This window comes from Chanodichthys erythropterus, chromosome 16, assembly GCF_024489055.1.
Source record: "Chanodichthys erythropterus isolate Z2021 chromosome 16, ASM2448905v1, whole genome shotgun sequence".
NCBI lineage: Eukaryota > Metazoa > Chordata > Actinopteri > Cypriniformes > Xenocyprididae > Chanodichthys > Chanodichthys erythropterus.
In genome coordinates this window covers 18,879,034-18,901,239 of record NC_090236.1, presented here as the reverse complement: position 1 = coordinate 18,901,239, position 22,206 = coordinate 18,879,034, and the positions used below count along the sequence as shown (strand labels likewise).

General features: G+C 36.1%; 1 protein-coding gene across 1 annotated transcript; it reads right to left on the bottom strand.

Moving 5' to 3' along the window:
- Positions 1-14,437: 14,437 nt before the first annotated feature.
- On the bottom strand, positions 14,438-16,684 carry asip2b (agouti signaling protein, nonagouti homolog (mouse) 2b). Its single transcript, XM_067363804.1, has 3 exons — positions 16,510-16,684; positions 14,864-14,940; positions 14,438-14,623 (listed from the first exon to the last, which is right to left on the bottom strand). The coding sequence occupies exons 1-3, from the start codon at positions 16,655-16,657 to the stop codon at positions 14,438-14,440; spliced, it is 411 nt and encodes a 136-aa protein (XP_067219905.1). The 5' UTR covers positions 16,658-16,684.
- Positions 16,685-22,206: the final 5,522 nt, after the last annotated feature.

The window sequence follows — 22,206 nt, the reverse complement described above, 5'->3', positions numbered from 1 at the left end:
TGGACTAACGAAATAAAGTGTAACCCAAAAGTCTTAGAGGTTTGAAACATGAGTAAATGATGACAGAAACTATGACTAATTTTTAAAGGTGATTATTCTCCATTTTCTCACATCTGTCTTTGTACTTTATTTTTCTCTGCCCAGATCAGGCATTTCTAGTGGCAGATGTCTATTTGGTGTCATTTGATGGGCATCTGTTCAAACTCCCTGCTTCCTGTGATTTCATCCTAGCCGCTGATGTCATCAATCACACCTTCAGCATTGCACTCAAGACTGTCCGGTTCAAACGTCACTCGCTTGAGGTGCAAATGCAAAACACGGTGGTTGCAATTCACCCAAATGGAGAGGTGCATCATATTGTCATTTTGATGTCCAATATTTGTTTCATAGCTAATTTAGAAACTTTATCTGAAAAATGAAATATGATCTAATTAAAAAATTTTATACATAAATTCCCAATTTTAGGTGGAGGTTAATTGCCATGTAATGAACATACCATACACTAACCATGAAGTGGCTATCAGAAAGGATGGGAATATCATTGAGGTTTCCAATGAGAGAGGACTTCGGGTCTCATGTGATCCTCATTTAGAAGTTTGCAGTGTGATCCTAGATGGATGGCTTCATGGTAAGATCATTAGCAATAAAATGTTGCTAAAACAATATATATATATATATATAGTATACAGTGCTCAGCCCCCTTTGAAAAGTACAATTTTAATTCTAATTTAACAAGAATTCAACCACAGGTGAGTCTAATTATTTATTACACAGGTGTCCAGCAGATAGTTGACTATAAAAGGGTGTTAAAACCCCTTCCCATTTTATGCTGTCAGCAATGGCACCACATGGAACAGAAATGTCACCTGAGAAAGAAAATAATTTCTTAATTTCTAACAGAAAGGTGAAGGCTACAAGAAGATTAGCAAAGCTTTAATTATCAGTCAGAATACTGTAGCAAAAGTCTCCTGATCTGAACCCAATTTAAAACTTATGGGGAAGAGACAAGTTGAGCATCACTCTCCATCCAGCATCCAGTCTCTTATAAGAGGTCCTTCTTGAAGAATGGAAAAGGATAGATGTTGCAAAATGTCGCTAACTTGTTCATTCTATGCCTAGAAGACTTGGTGCTGTCATTAAAAATCATGGAGGCCATACAAAGTACTAGATGTAGTAGTTTTTGTTGTGGTGTGTACTCATTTTTGCATCAACCTAATTTGAGTAAAACTGAAAAATGTGTAATCTAAGTTATATTGTCAACATTTTGGAAATTGTTTTGTGTTCACTGAGATATTGTTTAAAATGTTACTTTTTAAAGGGGGGGTGTACTCTTTTACGCTGAGCACTGTATATACCAAATACGACAATCCTGAAGTGAGATCTATCAATCAGAGAAATTCATGTCAAAAGATGACTACATACTCCTGATGTACACACACATGCTGCCCCAAAATGCAAATTATTCCTGTGATGACAAAGCTGGAATTTAAGGATTCTTTGAGGAACAGACACTTAGAAAGTACAGCAATAATTTGAAACAGAAATCATTTGTAAATGTCTAATTTTCTCTCATTTTTGATAAATTTAATGAATCCTAGCTGAATAAAAGTATCTATTTCTTAAAAAGAAATAAATAAAAGCAAAAATCATAGTAAGCCCAAACTTTTGAATGGTAGGATCTATATACACTAGATAGTATATGTAACGCAGTTCGTAAATATGGGAAGAAGGAGGCGGGAACCGGCGAACGTTCAACAAAACTTTTATAAAATAAACAAAGAACAAAACGAAAGTAATGCCGGCAGACCCTCACGGACGTCTGCCAGCCAAACAAACATAATAAAACATAAAATAAAGTACAGGCCTGGTCCTCTCTCGTCGTTCACTGTCGTCGCTCCTCCGTGAGAGACTCAAGGCGGGTGCGCCTCCCAGGTGTAGCTCGTTAACTCTCGCGCCACCGGCCTCGCGCTGTTGCCTCACGGCTCTCGCCCGCCCTGGTCGCCACATACCCCCATCGCAGGCCGGGGGGTACTCCCGAGACTGCGCTCTACTCCTCCCCATCCTGTCTCGCCGGCCGCAGCACCTGGGGGTAAGGACAGATGAGACGAGAGAAAGGAGACGGAAGCAGAAGGGGAGAGAGGAAAAAGAAAGAAAAAAAAAAAAAAAAAAACTGGGTCCGGTTCCCAGACACACTGCCGCTCGGTCCTCAGCTGAGGGCAGCCAGCAGCGAGTCCCCCGTCCCCTGCTGCTCCCCTTCATGGCGGACGGCAGCAGACCTCAGCGGATGACGGCGAGTCCTCCGTTCCCTCCTGGATGGCAGCCACCCCACCTCGTCCCAGGAGCATGGCATCCGGGTCTCCGTCCCACCTTTCTTAAGGCTCCAGTACCACCACCTCGGGCAGCCTCTCGCGGTCTTCACTCCCGCGCTGCCCGAACTCCGCAGCACCACGATCCCCCTCAGCAACGAGGGCTCTCCAACAGCATGTCCCTCCTTCCTCCCAGGTTTCGGCACCAATGTAACGTAGTTCGTAAGTATGGGAAGAAGGAGGCGGGAACCAGCGAACGTTCAACAAAACTTTACTATAAAATAAACAAAGAACAAAACGAAAGTAATGCCACACAAACATAATAAAACATAAAATAAAGTCCAGGCCTGGTCCTCTCTCTTCGTTCACTGTCGTTGCTCCTCCGTGAGAGACTCAAGACCGGTGCGCCTCCCTGGTGTAGCTTGTTAACTCTCGCGCCGTTCCCTCATGGCTCTCGCCCGCCCTGGTCGCCTCAGTATATTATAATGCACAAATGTTGAAGACCCAGAGTCAGTAGTTTGTTGTCAATAGTCTTAAGTTGTTGCTGATTCACATCATTTGCAGTACTTCTTGGGATAAACAGCTAACACCTTCATAAAGGACCAATGCACAGTCTTGTATCTTTGTCTTTTTTTTCTAATTATAAAAAAATGCATTGTATTAAATGTTATAAATGTATGATTCATCTCTGAGCTGGCTGGTTTAGTTCAAGGCCTAGAACTAGAACAGTTTTTAAGTGGTTATGAAAAATTGATGTGAATATATTTCCTTGAACCAAGGAAAGTGGGCAGTCATTGTTGCTTACTATTATAAATGTTAATATTCTGCAATATGATGTGTTGATAGATTTATGTGAATCATTCTAATATGCATCATGGTCTAACATGTTATTTTAATAAATGTTTTCAGGTGTGTCCACTGGTCTTTTAGGAACCAATGATAATGAGGCAGCTAATGAGCTTCTTCTGCCAGATGGCTCCCAGACACACAGTGTGCTTCAGTTTACTCACAGCTGGCAGGTAGTGAAAGAAACATTTGAGGAATGTACACTTGTTTAACATGAGCGCACAACTAAAACAGCACAACTAAAACAGACATAAACCACAGCATTATTCCTATTATTTTTCTTCATATGTACTTAGCCTGTGCATGCTCTTTTGTATTTTATATAATAATGCATCTTTTAACACAATGTATAGTGGGCTAGAAGTTAAGAGTTAAAGCAATAGTTAATTTTATTTCAAGTAATGTACTCTCTGTCATGTCAATCCAAACATGAATTTCTTCTACTGAACAAAAATGTGAAACTTTGGAGAATGTTCACACTGCTCTTATCCATTCAGTAAAGGCAAATAGTGACCAGTGTCAAGACCCCAAAAAAGAATACCATAAAAAGAACAGCTCTCAAATTTAATTTGCAGCAGTGCTTTTTTTTTTTTTTTTTTTTTTTTTAGTTTGTTTTGTTGTGGAATTTTTTTTTTTTTTTTTCATATGATTTTTTACCTGTATTCTTGTGAAATATGATGCTTATGGAACATGGTATGATGTTGGCTTAAGTGGTAATGATAACAATGTGTGGAAAGTTACAGCCACTAAGAAATGTTCCTAATATGGTAAAAGGACAGAGGCTTTGGCCTTGGAGGTTAGAGATATAAAAGTGAGGGGAAGCTTTGTGTTTCAATCAATTGTTGTGGCAAAAAAATCAACCCGACTCTACTGCATAAGAGACAAACACGTCCAATTGTCTTTAAAGGTTTTATTTCTTGTAAGAAAGGTCAGACAGGTCATACAGAAACACAAGTAGCTGCAGAGTGTAAGACAAAGAACGAAAGCTTCCCCTCACTTTTATATCTCTAACCTCCAAGGCCGAAGCCTCTGTCCTTTTACCATGGTAGGAACATTTCTTAGCGGCTGTAACTTTCCACACATTGTTAGCACAGACATGTTTTTAACATACATCTTGCATGTCCCCATACCATATCTTGCTCTTTCTATTTCTGACATCTACTGTATGTTAAACATTACCACTTAAGCCAACATCATACCATGTTCCATAAGCATCATATTTCACAAGAATACAGGTAAAAATCATATGAAAAAATTTAAATTTCCACAACAGTTTTCATGTTAATTTTAGTTCAATCATGACAACTCTCAGAATAGTTTTAGCATGTTATTGTATATGGCAATGTTAATGTTGGTCTTGACGGTCTAGATGTGCTACTCTGCTGCAGAGTAAGTATGGACTTGCTACTGCTAATAGCTACAGGCATGCTGCTGTTAGGATGTACGATATGCTGCTGCTGTATTAATAGACATATATAAATACTGTAGTAGATCTAGGCAGGTGGAGCTGGGGGAGGTGGAGGGTTTCATAGGAGCTCTCATAACGCACTGCAGGACTAGCCCACAAAAAACACTGAACCAGACTGTTTAAGTGTTGAACAAGCAATTTCATTGGCTGCAGAGTCCAGCAGAGGCCAATCAACTTGTGCCATGCGGTAATGATGTGATTGTTGCAGATTGCATATAAAGGACCTATCAGGGACCTATATTGTGTTTTTGGGGTGCAGTTTAACATGTCTTAATGCGTTGTTTTAAAAAAAAAAAAAAAAGCCATATTTTTCTTATATTTTACCTTTATTCTACACCTCTGTTTCCACTGTCATTTGAACAACTCGTTTGACTTCCTGGTTCTATGAAGCCGCTCCCTCCAAAATACGCAATGTGCTCAGATTGGTTAGCTGGCCCAGTGTATTGTGATTCGCTGAAGCGTCCAGAAACGACACGCCCCTCACCATTCGTTGTTACCAGAGCTGTTACATGTGCTTCAGTGGAAATGTAAATAATGGTATCTATATTGCTATATCAAATTGAGCCTGAATCAGTGTTCCCAGGGGCGTGTTTTGCAGGGTTTATGATGTCACCAACCCAGGAAGAAGCTCATTGTAGTCCAAACCAGTCGTATTTGTAGGCATTAAACTGCCTTAAATTTAAAAGACAATATCTCCATTTGTATTGAACTTTCAGCTCTGTAAATTTTGCAGATACTGTTTATGCTCAAGCAGCAACATTACACACCAACTAAAGTTAAAAAAGTGAAATTGCAATGAACCATCCCTTTGAAAGGTTAATGAAAATTCTTTCATTAATTACTCACCCTCATGTCGTTCCACACCTGTAAGACCTTTGTTCATCTTCGGAACACAAATTAAGATATTTTTGGTTAAATCCGATGGCTCAGTGAGGCCTGCATTGCCAGCAAGACAATGAACACTTTGAACTTAAAAAGTATCTGCAAAGTTACAGCGCTGAAAGTTCAATGCAAACAGAGATATTGTCTTTTAAAGTTATGGCAGTTTAATGCCTTTAATAATTTTAGCATTTAATTTATTGCCAAGGCAACATTTCTAATTTTCATTTAGTTTGTTTTCCAACTAATATTTATATTTTATTTTTTAAAGTTTTAGTTAATGATAATAAAGTTAATTTGTAGTTGCACATTTTCAGACGTATGAACCTTTTTGGTTCCACTGTATGGAAAAAGAACAGTGTCAACATTAATCAAATCTTTTATGTTCCACGGGAGAGAAGAATGTCATGCGGATTTGCAATGGCACGAGGGTGTATGAGTAAAGACTGTGTGAATCTAATGTAATTTTCATGCCATTTGCTTTAGGTGGATTTGGAATGTTCCAGCTGGAAAGCTGAAATCTGTCAGAATGGCACTGTCGACTCCCTGTCGTGCAAATTTCTGTTCTTGTCCACAAATTCTCCTTTGAGCCCTTGTTTCAGAGTGGTAACTACTCCATTTCCTTTCACTCAACGACATGTGCTAACTATTACAAGCAAGCGTATATAAAGATCCCTTTCATTGGATTGATCAAAAGACATCCACTCCTTGGGGGAAGTGAGGAAATGAAAAAGAGAATGAAAGAATGCAATAGTAAACAACAAAATGAACTTCAGATGAATTCTCGTTATGTCGCACTGTTTTTATTTTTACATTGCATTAATGAGTGTACATTTTTTGGATGAAGCCTTTTCTGTCTTTTTTAGGTGGACCCTATGCAGTTCATTTTGAAGTGTGAAGAATTGGAGTGCATACATGATGAGCATGCAGATGTTTCAAAACCAGCCTTTTGCACACTGGCCTCTGCCTATATCCATCTATGCCATAGAAATTATGTTCCACTGGAGCTGCCAGTGCAGTGTGGTCAGTATTCCCCCTTCTCATGATGACTGCACATGCTGTGAAATCTATAACTGTATTTTAAATACATAACCACTAGGACTGCACGATTTAGATAAATCTGAATGTAAAAATATTGTGGTTGTAATTTGATCTGCAGCATAGCGAGCATTTAATATTGCTCTTGACTGGATATCAAAGCTAAAAGAACTAAAAAGTCTCATTTTAAACAGTGTGCAAAAATGATTTTGGGAGCTTTTTTTTTTCTTTGCCTTTTCCCTTTTATTATTTTTTATACCAAATCATGTATTTTATTTCTCAAACTTAATAGTTACACTTCACACTCACTTTAAGATCTCTATAAAAGAGACAAACTCAGCTGACCAAAGAGCTGAAAAGAGCTGACCAAAAAGTGAACTGAATAAAAAGGAATCCAGTTTTCTTAGCATTCATACTGTATATGGGCTTGAAAGTAGACTCAAATCACTTTTTGTCTATTTTTTGTCAAAGTTCACAAGTTTATTCACACTGTTTCAACTCAGTCCTATTGAATAATATAATTCTCCTTACCCTTGTCCTCCTTCTCCTCTTCCTTCTTCTCTTTCTTCTTCTCCTTTTCTTCTTTCCCCTTCTCCTTCTTCTCCTTCTCTTCATCCTCCTTTTCATCATCCTTCTCCTCCTCCTCCTTTTTCTCCCTCTCTTCTCTCTTCCTCCTCCTTGTAATTCTTTTTCTCCTCATTCTTCTCCTCCTCCTCCTCCTCCTTTTCCCCAATCTCTTCCTCCTTGTCCTCTTCTCCTCCTTCGTCTCCTTCTCTTCCTCCTCCTCAACCTCCTCCTGCCCATTCACCATCTCTTCCTTCTAACAATTTTTCTCCTTATCTTTCTCCTCCTTATCCGTCCCCTTCTCCTCTTTCTTCTTCTTCTCCTTCTCCTCCTTTTCCCTTTCCTTCTCCTCTTCCTTCTCCTTCTCCTCCTTCACCTTCTTCTCATTTTTTCTCCCTCTCTTCCTCCTCCTTTTCCCTCTCCTTCTCCTCCTCTTCCTTCTCCCCTCCTCCTTTTCCCTCTCCTTCTCCTCCTTTCCCTCTCATTCTCCTACTCTTCCTTCTCAGCATCCTCTTTTGCCTTCTCCTCCTTCTCCTAAATTTCTTCCTCTCTTCCTCCTCCTTGTCCTTCTTCCTCATGCTGAGACATTTGTTTGGTTCAAGCACATACACTTGTACTGATGAAAAGTTTGTCATGACAGAGATTTTATTTATTTTATTAAATCACTGCCTTCTGCTAAAGTAGTCACAATATTCATAATTCTTGTGCTTTAATTCCAGTGTAAGAGGTGTCCGGTTTACAGCAGCGATGCTGTATTCCCCATAAGGACAGGAAGTGTCAGCTGACCTGCTTGAAATATGAACAGGAACATGTACAAAATCATTACTGTTAGTATCTTTATTACTAATACTATTACTATTATTATTAATATATCCTACTATGACTAATTATTGACTAAAACTAATTTGCCACCATTCACTCTTAAAAATAAAGGTTCCAAACGGGGTTTTCACAGTTATGCCATAGAAGAACCATTTTTTGTTCCCTGAAGAACCTTTCAGTGTACAGTTCATAAAAGAACCATTTTTTCCTTAATGTGAAGAATATTTTAATAATATAAAGTACCTTTTCCATTATAAAGATGTTAAAAAACATTTATTTTTAAGAGTGTATGCAGAATTCCATGCTAAGAACATAGAATTTTATATATAATATATATATATATATATATATATATATATATATATATATATATATATATATATATATATATATATATATATATACAGCTATGGAAAAAATTAAATCACACCAATGTTGGTCACTAATTAATATACAGTAAATGCACTATTTTCTAAATGTATTTGTAAAGTTAGAAACTGGTACATCAGTATAATTTAATCTTTTTTATTGTTGTTATTTAACCGCTTTTAACATATTACATGTTGGTAGATAATCATGTGAATTACTAGTAATAACACAACTAGCCTTTGTTTAATTACAAGCAGCTTCACAAAACAATTACACAAGTGTATGTAGGTACATTATTACTGTAACTGTACCAGTAAGTGTGTCCATTTATGATATTTACCACATTTATTTCAATATAGAGAAGTACTCTGTTTATTAAAAAAAATAATCAGCAACTAAATCAAAAGATGAAACCATCTGGACACTGCACAACTTCACTGAGTTATGAATGTTAATTTCAAGAAGTTGATCTAAAGGATCTGCTATGATAACTTATAATAATTAATATCCTCCTGTAAGCTTAAATGTGCATTAGCTCTACATTGTCCTTGATTCTCTGCCAATAAAAGCTTCATAGATCTTTCTGTATTAAAGTGATGGTATCCAAACCCATAAGTTATATCTGCATACTGACTGCATGTGGGAGACGTTTGGCTTGTGTTCTTCTGTTACTCCTTGAAGCGGGATGCATGACAGTTTTTCCAGACATGATGTATGTCAGAAATGTTCCTTTTACCGGATGATCTCATGAAGATCATGTAAGATCAGAACCCTGTCAAATCACTATAAAAATTCAAATGTGCATTGTGTAAAAGATCTCCATAACAGATATTTATGATACTCGAGATGAATCTGTGCTCTAGTTCTGTCTTACAGATAATTCATGTGAAAGTTTATTTTTAAATATTACCTAGTTTGTAGAAGGGTCAGGGATGAGTGGTTATAAATAATCACAGTGAAATCTAACAGTTATTTCAGAAAGTTCAAAAAAAGTTCATGAAACACTGGTAGACAGCAATCTGAATAAGCATTTTACAGTACCTTTCTCTGTATTTGTTGGTGTATTTTTTAATGATCCTCTATCCAAGTCCATACAAAAAAATAAAACAAAAAAAAGTATATTCTTGGCTTGGCTTATGCTTGGCCTATATTTGTACCTAATCTCTTGATTAAAATATACTTAATAAAAGTATAAATAAATTTTCAAAATATGTTTGGCTTGTATATATGTTTTCTATTATGCCATTCTAGGTGTATATGACTATCTTCTTTCAGATAAATGCAATCAGAGATTGTATTCAGAGCCTCCAGTGGGTTAATAAAGGTCCTCTGAAGCGAAGCGATGCGTTTTTGTAAGATATCCATATCCAAAATATCCATATTTAAAACTTTATAATTTCAAATAACTAGCTTCTGGCAGATGACCGTACACAGAATGCGCAACTCTGTAATTTTCATTTTTGGGTGAACTAACCCTTTAAGCAGCATTACATACACCAAACTTTACATTTTTTCCCCCCTATCCATATTCTGATGTTTTACAGAGGGGTTTCTTAATTCATATATCATTTGCCCAGTTTATATAGCATTTTATTCCTACACTCTAAAAAATGCTGGGTTGAAAATGGACAAACCCAGCAATTGGGTTGTTTAACCCAGCAATTGGGTTGTTTAACCCAGCGGTAGGGTTAAATGTTTGCCCAACCTGCTGGGTAGTTTTATTTAACTCAACTATTGTTTAAAAATGACTGTATTGCTTAATTAAAATGAACCCAAAGTATGTTGGAAATGATTAATGTTCAATGAATAATTATTAAACAATAAACATTTATTAAATTGCTTATTAATACATTTATATTAATAAACTATTAAATTTATATTAATAAAAAATTAAAGCTTATTAATAAACATTCACCTTTTGTCTATTATTGTTGTCTCTAATTGCAATATAGCAATTTTTAAATAATAGTTGGTTTAAATAAAAGCAGGTTGGACATACATTTAACCCAACTGCTGGGTTAAAACAACCCAATTGCTGGGTTTATCCATTTTCAACCCAACTTTTTTTTTTTTTTTTTTTAACCCAGTATTTTTTAGAGTGTAAAAACATGGTGAAAATGAATTTGTTTTCTGGCTGTTGACAGTGTTTTCTGATTTTTGGAGTGATAATCCCTTTGTAAAAACCTTTAATATGTCATCTAAATTAAACAAGAAATGTAACCCTGCCTTTATTCAGTGTTCAGATTTCTGTTCTGGAAATGTATGCAAATTAGCAAATATTTAATTAGTTAATGCCCCATTTGCATGTTTAAACATAACACTTTAGAAAACTTGTAATACAAATTAATTGTCTTAATGTACTGCGATTATGGTGATATCTATGAGTTCATTTTTTTTTTTTACCCTATTCACTTATAAAAGTATACTTTTATTAACTAAAAATAGGTCAATTTAGTTGCAAGAAGTAGGCCTATTGAAGTACACTTACAAGTATACTAAATTGATCTTAGCTACATAAAATACTTGGAAAATATACTTGAACTTCACTTAAGTTTACTTTAAAAACAAATGTAACTTTTTGTAACTGAGGTCTTATTCCTGTTGCTTGTACAAAAAAAAAAAAATAAAAAAAAAAATATCATTTGCAATATCATGTCTTATTATCAATAATTAAAGGGGCTATATGTAAGAATTTACTAATAGGCCTATTAAAGGTACAATATGTAAAATTTTTGCAGTAAAATATCCAAAAACCACTAGGCTAGTGTTATATAGTTTGTCCAGCTGATTACTAACAATATCTCTAATGTTTTCAACTACTTGTAAATCATGAGAAAATTCCCATTCTAAACCGTGACACGGGGCAGTGCAGTCACCTGTCAATGACGTCAGTTAGCCTTTGTGACCGCCTTTACTGACGTAGAAACCACATGACAACAGTGCCGTGGACAAATGTGGAAGTAGTGTCTAGCGTCCAGCAAACCACTAGCTTGCTTCAAGCAGTTCCTTATTTACTTCTTGCACATTTTATGGTGGATTGTGTTACTTATTTATGGAACATAATTACTGTTCACCATCTGCCGCTGGTTCTGTCGACAAGGACAGCTCCCGCAAACTCATGACCGGAAAAGCGGAAGCGGCGCCGGCGACTGTGTCATAATAAAAGTCCCGCTGCTCGTGAGGCGTGTGTTGATCAATCGCTCCAGCTCCTCATTCAGCTCCCGCAACACTCGGTCCTGCCCTGCTTCATACTACAGTAACGTTAATAATCGCATCCACGAACATGAGTTCTTCCAGACTCCAATCCCTATTCTTTTGCACCGTCCGTTGAGATGGAGACCACATGTCCCAAGTTTCCGCTCTAAAACTTGGCGTCATCAAACTACGCCTTTGTTTTGAATAGGCTTCTAGCGAATTCTAGTGGAAAAAACATCACAAATTGTACCTTTAATAGTTTTTTTATTATTATTATTATTATTATTTCCAATGTGTGAACAGCTTAATGAAACATAAAAAAACAAAACAAAAGTAGATCTTCCCCAACTTCTTATGAAAGCATGTAGATTTGTGTGAAGGGACATTTTTGCCAGGGAAAATGCGTCACTATGGAGTGTGTGCACGAATGTGAGCACGAACAATAAGTTGCGTGCTGCAGTTCACTTAATGGCCAACAATGTCGCTAATAACAAATGTTTCTGAATTCTACATATAGCCCCTTTAAATAAGTAATATCTACATTTAACTGACTTTAGCTATGCACAAATGTTATTATGTGATTATAGTTACCATGCTTTTCTGAACATTTGACAGACCTCATCAATTAAAATACAGCATAAAGCACTTTTATGTATAAGACACCTGCAGGATTTAAATTAATCTAAGTGTTGTAGCTGAAAACAGCTGCAGATTCATAAATGTACCACATGGTACTAAAATCAAATCCTTGACTTTTGAGGAGATCCATACGCTTCTTTTATTTGATGCAAGTCCCTCTATAAAGCAGCACTGGATTTTGCAGCATTTCATTTATTGGTTTCTGATGATCTCCACTGATGCATCTCTTATATAATATGCAAGAGTTCATGTCCACACTAGGAAGATCACAACCCTTTGTCTTTGAAGACACACCACAACCTGCAATGAATCAATACCTGCTTGTAGTATGCAAGGGAGATTTATGATTTTGTCTTGGCACCAAATCAAATCACAGATCCTTTTTTAGAGCTTTTTAGAAGAATAATATCTCGACAGTAATGTTCCCAAAAGGCAGTTCTAAATGTTTTTATTACAAAGAATTTTGTAGAGAGCACATTGAACATGTTTCCCCCCTCCCAATAATATTCAGTCAATATGACCTGACAGTGGTAGAAATATATGATGATAGATATCTGGCAACTTTTCTCTAAGAAGCTTTTCATCCACAGTAAAGCGTCTGCTTGACATTCACGTATACTTTTTTTCCATGTAGAAATCAGAAACATGAAAAAATGCCATATGACAGTGGAATCATCACAGTAGATGAACATCTTAAAACGTATTATTAAGATCACAGTATGAGGATAACATTAGTTTCACATTTACTGCACCTAAAATTACTTGAATTAGCTTAGTTTTTTAGGCACTGTTACACTGATGCTGTACAGGTTAAACAGTTTAACAGTTTAGATATGCCCCTTGCTTAACAAGAGCTGAAAAATATTGAGACTAATCACAAAAATGAAACTTTTCCAGCAAGAATCCTACAGGAGTACACTGTAATAGCATCTCCAGTTGGCAAAGCAGTCACATAGTGTCATCATGGTGCAAATAGAGAGCGAAGAACTCGAGTCATGTGGTAGTTAAATATTCACTGTACAGTTAGTTAAATGTCATGTATGATCATGGCATGGCATTCTATATAACAGAATCTGAGTGTGTAGAAGCACATGTGTAAATCCTGAATGGTACACAACTTGTGTGATATATAGCAGTGGTTCTCTTATTGTGGATCTGGAGGTCTGTTCTGAACAAACATCTGCTAAATGCTATATAAAACATACAGAAAACTCTTGTAACACTTTACAGTAAAGTCCCATTAGCATGTTAATGCATTAATTAACGTTAACTAATACTGAGCAATACAATGCAAGTAACCTTACTGAAACCTCTATTTCTTCTTGTTTTAAAGAAAATGAGGGATGTCAAAATCATTTTTGTGGTAATCAACACCCAAAAATTTTAATTCTGTAATTAATTATTCACCCTTATGTCGTTCCACATCTGTAAGACCTTTGTTCATCTTCGGAACACAAATAAATTATCAAATCCGATGGCTCATTGAGGCCTGCATTGCCAGCAAGATAATTAACACTTTCAGATGCCCAGAAAGCTACTAAACACAAATTTAAAACAGTTCATGTGACTACAGTGGTTCAAACTTAATGTTATCAAGCTTTTGGATCAGTGGTTCGGAGCGTGTATCAAACTGCCAAAGTCACGTGATTTCAGTAAACGAGGCTTCATTACGTCATAAGTGTTTTGAAATTTCGCCAGTTCACCACAGGGGGGTGTGACTTGATACACGCAGTTTGATACGTGCTCCGAACCACTGATTCGAAACAAAAGATTCGTAAAACTTCATGAAGCAGTGTTTTGAAATCGCCCATCACTATAGATATTACTGAAAAAAGTTATTATTTTGTTTTTTTGGTGCACAAAAAGAATTCTTGATGCTTTATAACATTAGGTTGAACCACTGTAATCACATGAACTGTTTTAAATATGTTTTTAGTAACTTTCTGGGCATTGAAAGTGTTAATTGTCTTGCTGGTAATGGAGGCCTCACTGAGTCATCAGATTTTATGAAAAATATCTTTATTTGTGTTCCAAAGATGAACGAAGGTCTTACGGGTTTGGAATGACATGAGGGTGAGTAATTAATGACAGAATTTTAATTTTTGGTTGAACTAACCCTTTAAAGTCAAAGGCTGTAATCGAACGCTACAGTATTTTGGCACAAATTAATCTTGGTAGAAGCTTGTCAAATTGTACAGATGCCGTCATCATCAAAAAACATGAAGAAAACTGGTTTTGTGTGTTGAATTTTTGGAAACATATATATATATATATATATATATATATATACATACGGGTGTGTGTAAGGCCATTAGGTCTTCTTTGGGCAGAGGTGTCCCAGTCTCCAGCAGTGGCAGATGGTGTTGAAGAGCCTGCAGTGGCAGGAAGCACATGGATCACAGCAGGGAGTGAGCGAGGAGCAGCTCTCCATCAGACCGGCACAGCGCCGCGCTGGAGTCTGGGCTGGAGAAACGGCCTCAGGCCTGGGCTTAGGTCTCTGGAGGACACATATTTTCATGAGAAATGAATAAACAGACTAAAGAACTGCTAATACATTTATATTAACTCAAGGTTTTTAATGTAAAAAGGATCAACTCCATTTCCAAGAAGGAATATTACTGTTGCTCTTGCAAAAGGACAGATGTGCATCAGTCCACTTGAACAATATTGTGTTTGTTTTATTAGGGTCCACATTTTAGGAGACCCTAAATAACACGGAGTGATGTGTGGAACGTACCGCCACATGATGTCTCTGCTGAGACAGATAGCGAGTCCTGGCAAAGAGTCTCTTTGGTTTCTCCTGATTCCACACTCCTGTTGGGATACACAGATGCCCTGGTTACATATATACATTTGTGTTTTTTGTGTGTGTGAGAGAGAGAGAGAGAGAGAGTTCACACACATGCCACAAGTGGGAGAAACCCAGGTGGCACTTGAAAGAGACAGCAATAGATATTTCCCGTCAGCCTGTTCACGAGATGCCTGCTGAAAATAATGAGCCTTTCACTGGAGCTTTTGAGTCCAGGGTATTGAATAGTGAGACTGTGTGAAAAAATGCTACAAAATCGGTTTTCTCCTAAAGCTCATTAGTGACGTTGACGGTAGCTGCAAATCCATGAGAAGAAAAAAAGGCTTTGTGTTTATAAAGAATGTTTATACATTGAATTGTTACAGTATTTGTAAAAGCCAACACATCATCAACACGTCATCAGGTGACAGAGTGAATGATCTAACGTCATGTGATCAGTAGTGAAAGATGAAACGTCATCAGAACACATGATAAATTATGTCATTATATGACATAATTCATTAGTGAATGGCCAAGCAGGTGTTTTGTCAAGTAGAACACACACACACACGTTTGCTTTTGTGAATTGTGGGGACATTCCATAGGCGTAATGGTTTTTATACTGTACAGACTGTATTTTCTATCGCCCTAGATCAACCCTACTCCTAAACCTACCCATCACAGGAAACATAAGCCTTTTGAAAAATGGGCACATGGGGTAATGTCCTCATAAGTCACCCTCTCCTTGTAATACCCATGTCATACCCATGTCATTATACAAACTTGTGTCCTGATATGTCACAAAAATGCACACACACACACACACACACACACACACACACACACACACACACACAAACACACACACCTGAATAGTAACGCAATATAAATAAAAAAACTCAAGCTCAAGTTAAGCACATCAGGTGTAAAATGTCTTTTAATTACAAATTACTATATATAATGTATTTAATATAGCTAATTGCTAATTATATTAAATTAATTTGCTGGCTATTATAAATATAACATGTATATGAAACACTAAATAAAATATTATATATATATATATATATATATATATATATATATATATATATATATGCACACACACATAATTACTTTTTATAATATAATGATGCATACAATTATATAGGCTACATTATATTATATACAGTAACAGTCATTTTTTAGTAAATGTTGATTAAATTATTTCATATTAATTTTACACATATTTTAATAATGTTACATAATTATATAAATAATTATAATTTAATATAATTTATAAGATGTGGACATGCAACTAGTACAGAAACTATCATTATAGTAAATTGAATATTAAATGACAGTTTCAGGATTCTGGTTAAATTATTATATTTTTATATATCATTTTAATTCAAATATAAGCTGCCTATTATATAATTCCATATAGACCTATTTTATAATCAAATCTGGGTACATACAACTAGCTATATACATTTTTATACATATTAACAATACTAAATTTAATATTACATGTTGGTTTAAACTGGTTTAAGTGCGGGCTGCTGCTTAAATTATTATATTTGTATTCATTTTAAATAAATTATAATACGTGTTACCTGTTGTTATGGCAGAGCTGTGGTGCGCCACGTCGTTTTCGTGCTTTTTGCGCGCATCTATCCTGTTCGCTTCACATGTGATGGACTGAACAACTGTGAAGAACAAGCAGATCAACAGCACAAATCCTTTCATCACTGCCGTCGTCATTTGCCGATCAAATGGAGTGTTTAGGTGTGTCGGGTTAGCGTTAGACTGCCCTCATAGGGATCACTCAACAAGTGAGGACTGTGTTGAAGCCCATTCGCAGCGTTTATAAAGCAAGAGCTCATCCACGCCCACTCGAGCACTCCTCATTCAGCTCAAGAAGAAAACACCGAGCCAAAGTCTCATCTGTTTCAACGCGACAGTTGCCAATCACCAATCATTACTAAAATGAACACAGATAAAAGAATCTGACACTGTGACCATATTTAAGCTTCTAGCGCTGCTCTCACTTGAAAATAAAGGTTCTTTGCCGTTTATGGTTCCATCATTAAGAACTTTTAGCATCCATGGATCCTTTCCAATGGAAAAGGTTCTTTAGATTATAAAAATGTTCTTTACACTGAGATAAAAATGGCTGTAACACTTTACAATAGTAAACATGACTAAGAATTAGCAACAATTCTAGAGCATAATTAGTTCATGCTTATTCCAGCATTATTAAAATCAAAAAATGTAAAGTGTTAGCAAAATGGCTCTCTTAAGAACTGATTGCTGAAAGCTTCATTGTAAAAAAGTGCCAACCTGCAATTGTAGCTGTTTTTTAACCTATTATTTTAACCTTCATTTTTATTTTGTTGATATAAATGAATGTATCTAGGTTGATTCAGGAGTATTAAATAATATTTCTGACTTGAATAAAACCAGTTAATTTAGATCTTATATTTTATAGGCTAAATGGTAGCCTATGAAAACATCTACATTAACTGTTTTTTTCCAGTTTTCTTTGGGGAACCAAAAATTCTTCTATACACAGCACTCAAGTTTCTTTATTGTGATTGATGGTTCCATGAAGACGCTTTAACATCAGCCTTTCCATTACACAGTGAAAAAAAAAAAAAAAAGATTATTCTTCAAACTAAATAAAGGAAATTTTTACTAAAAGATTATGTGGTGAACCAAAAATGGTTCTTCTATGGCATTGCTGGGAAAACTCCTTTAGACCCTTTAGAGTGATGATACTCTATAACTAATGAAGCCATTTATATGAGTTTATGTCTAACTTGATCATAAACTTGACTACCTGAAGTTTATAGCCTTGCAAGATGTTTTGACATTGGAGTTCTTTGCTCTCCAGTTCATCTCAGGAGACACTGTTTGTGAGCAGTTCTTAAAAGTCGTTTTACAGATGCGCTATTGGACTGGACTCTGGGATTGACTGAGCCACGCCAGGACACTAAACCACTAAACTTCTAAAAGCTTAAAATTGCTGTCTGTTTGGGTCACTGTTCTGGAAGCTCCAAGTGCTCGTCCGGATCACAGCATGTTGTCCTCTAGTATTTTTCTTTTTGTTCCTTCATGAGTTTTCCAGTGCTTGCTGCAGAAAAGCATCCTCGAAGCCACAAACAATAAACAGCCCGGAAGTTACACCTTGTTGTTCCTTTGATAGTAGTTTAACAGTTGTTCCATATTTTCACACATTTGTTTATTTCTAATGCTTAATCAGTTATGATATATCCTGGAATTTGTCTTAGATCATCTTCAGTTAAGTCAAATACTCATAGACACCTATGTGAAGATGACTGGTTACATGCCTCAGGGTGGAGATATATATATAACAGCAAACTGTCCAACTTAATGCTAAATAAATCTTTGCTCCCACCTTTTTAATGCAACCTGTTGAGAATTATGGACACTATGCACCAATCCATAATATGGTATTTCAACACTACGGCACTGAGTTATCTGAAAGTGATTTACATTTGCAGGATTCAACCAAATCAGTATGAGAACTAAAATCAACATTCTACCATAAACTTGATTACATAAGCTTAAAATACAGTATCTTGGCAAGAAAGTGCATTTTGTATTGATATAGGGCTTAGTTACATCTAATGGTTTGGGAGCTAAGTGGAGTAAATTTGACTGTACTCATGTAAATCTCCATAACGTTTGTGCACTTATACCAACAGAAGTCATTGTATAATGTAGCCTTTTAGTAATGGCTAGTGTATGTAAAGACAAGCTAGCTTCACTTGTAGTTCTGCAAAAAGAAAAGATGAAAAACAGAAAGTGTTTATATATACAGGTCAGTAATTTCACTGTAATTGCAATGAAAAGGACTTATTAATTGCCATTGGAATAAAATTACTGACCCTAAGCATACAAGCTTGATAAAAATGCTCATTTTAGAAGAAAATTTCAGATGGCACTTAGAGGCTTTTGCATCTGAAGTCTTAGGATTTAGAAAAATGTAAAACAATGAGATAAGAAGAATTCTTCAGTATTAGTATTTCTAGGTCTCTAATCAAATTAAATGTGCATGGAACATTCTAAAAATTATGCTGGATAACATGATCATCATGTTTTGCACAAACTGGTGGAATTCGACAGCTCAAATTGTTAAAGAAATATGACATGACAAGTACAAGAAAAAACAGGTTTCACTCAAAGTGGCATGCTGTCAACAATTTATAAAGAAAAAAAATTAAAAAAATTTAAAAAGCACAAAGATTTTGCGGTTTCAGAATTTGGCTACTGCAGAACATAAGCTGAAAAAAAAAAAATAATAATAATAAAAATAATAATTTTGCAGTTGTTGCTTTAAAAGTTCAGGAGTTCAAGTAAAATTATAGGGAATTAATCATCTGAGCCTTTTCTGACTGGACATCAACGGGCTCCGTGGATAAATAGTTTCATCCCGAGGAACACTCTGCTTTTCCCAGGACAAATTAATACATGTTCTGGTTGTAATTTATTTCCTTTCCCCGCTCCATCCATCAGCCCTGTATCAACATTTACTCTACCATATGTAGATACTCATCTCATCCCAGAGGCTTCAGGAGTCCCTAAAGGGCTCTTATGTGTGACACGGTCTTGAGTAATTCCTGATATCTAACCTTTTTTACTCCTGATAAAATCCAAGTGAAAGCAAGTGTCTGCCCAGACACTGATCGTTGATTTTTCAGAAAACCACCAATGTCACATCACTGCCAAACTGTCACTCAACCGTCTCCGTTCCATAGGTCAAGCCTCCTTCCAGAGCTATGCCGTTGTTATTGTATTTCCTATTTAGAAGAGGAATTTGGTTTCCACTGCAATACTCGTCTGGTTCCAAATGTCCAATATTCAAGACTAGCTTATACTTTGCACGTATGTGCTGACAAGCTTTAATGGCTCCCTTATGTTACAGAAATGTGTTCTGTGCAAGAACTTTAACTTCTAAACATCTCTTATTTCACACGTACAATGCACCAGTGTTACTAGAATGTATGCATGTATACAATGTATGTCATAGGCTACAAAACTCCTTATAAAAAGCACAAAAACATTAAATATAACAACATCACTGTAAAAACGTGCCACTACATACTACTAGTACCTAGGCTACATTTTTGCTAAACTCAGAAACTTATAGGCTACATCAGTTTTCAGCTGAAATGAACTCTAGTGGCTATATGAACACCAATAACTTTATGATTAAGCGTCATGGGGCAGATTTTCGATTAAAGACTTATTTTTGCACATTTCCTCAACTGATTGATCCCAAAACACTTTCACCATATAGTGCATGGTTTTTAAACATAAACTAACATGTTTGCATCACATATACAGCTACATATGTATGACATTTCTGTAGTAAACTTGCTCTATAGCTCACCTGGTATAGCAATTTTACTTGCAATGCGGAACGCTTAGGTATTGGTCCCGAGAAACACGAATCAAGAACCAAGACTTGTAAAAGCAACATAAAACAGCATGGTTTCTTCAGCAAATGCTTTTGCATCGGACATTTAATTTCTCAACTGCTGCAATACGTACAATACTAATAGGGCCTAATAAAACATTGCCAGATTAACGTTCACAAATAAAACTGAACACTCTTTTAGCGCCACTCACTGGAAATTTCACAAACAGCAAAAAACAGCAAAACATAGGCTACAAGAAGTAACATATAACATCATTTTGCAGAAATTTTGCCACAGGGTTTTTTATTTATTTTTTATTTTTTTTCAGTATAGACAGTGCAAATAAAATAAAGCAATAAGCCTCAATAAGCTGTGGTTTACAGTGAATTTATAACAGCTAAGGGTCACTGTTAGGCACGACATGGAGCGGACCCTCAGCTGTTATAAATTCACTGTAAACCACAGCTTCACAGGCCTTATTGCTTTTATAAAACGGTTACCACAGAATACAAATATTAAAGCCAAAAAATATGTATCAATGCAACTTTCATGAAGTCAAATCATTAAAAGCCTTCCTTCCACAGGAAAAGTAGTCCCTGACCAGAACAGTAGTTACATTTATCGTGCCATTAGACGGCGCCAAAGGTTGTCTTTATGAGCGAGTCACTCAGTCGCAAAGACTTTTATATTGAAACTTGTTCAAGACGCAAATGACAAATGTCATTGAGAAAAATGACAAATGACAATTGAGAAAAAAAACATGCTTACGTTGCTAAGACAGGCGCAGCAGCATACATACTCAGTGGCGCAGCGGTACTTATGCGGTAAGCTGTATGTTTGCGGGAATTTTACAACGCCTTTGAACATGGCTCAACCAATCAGAATAAAGAGCCAGAACTATCCGTTTTATAAACCGTTTCTGATGGGCTGCCAAACTTGCCATGTTATGATCACATGACCAGTCTAAAACACAGCTAGCTACTTGCTTAGACACAACTAGGTCTCATTATGAAGTCAGACCATTGTTGTATGGGTCAGGGCAACAAACAACAAAATGAAACATTTTTCCTTTCACAGATTCAAAATAAAGCATTTAGTTTTTGTGGAACACAGTTTGCGTAACAAAATGTGTGGTGGAAAAGTGATGCCATATGTCAGCTATAACAATCCCAAACATATTATGTGCAACCTATACGGTAAGCGATACCTTGGTATGTGAGACATCTCAGCTCATGTGAAACTTCTTTTTGGACATCATATGATGCACATTATGAGTAATCAACAACATCATAACCATTCATACATTACAAACAACCACCATGCACGGTACATTGATCTTACAAGCCAACTCATATAATTTAGTAATCAGACTCTAATAAACAAATGGAATTAGGGCTGCTCTAGGGATGGACATCAATAGAGAATAACACATGCCTTATTTTAATTTCTAAGCTGGAGATGGCCAAGTGCATCTTGTTTCAATAAAGAACAAAAACTATGTGGGCTTACAACCCCATCTTAACCAAACTCATTTTAGGCTCAACAGAGGAAATTCTCTTGAAGAAAATGATTCTTAGAATCGTGGTTTGTATTTATAATGATATCATGATTAAAAATAGATGGGTCTAGCAACAGCCCCCCTTTAACATCCCTACACATTGGTTTTGTTCAGAAGGGAAATATAGAATTAGAGCTCTAATTCACAGTCTCTCAAACCAAACGACAGAAAATAATTCCCTTAATTAGCAACTTTGAATTTTTTTGAAGTATAAATATCCTTGAAATGCATATAAGCTGTCAATCATTGATATTTACACCAGCAGCATGATTGTGAGGGTTATATTGCTTTAAAACAGTTTAATACAC

Coding starts and splice junctions, on each gene's coding strand:
- asip2b (XM_067363804.1), bottom strand. CDS start 16,657: ATGACGACGGCAGTGATGAAAGGATTTGTGCTGTTGATCTGCTTGTTC. Junction 14,941..16,509: donor CAGCTCTGCCATAACAACAG/GTAACACGTATT, acceptor GTATCCCAACAG/GAGTGTGGAATCAGGAGAAA. Junction 14,624..14,863: donor AGCAGAGACATCATGTGGCG/GTACGTTCCACA, acceptor TGTGTCCTCCAG/AGACCTAAGCCCAGGCCTGA.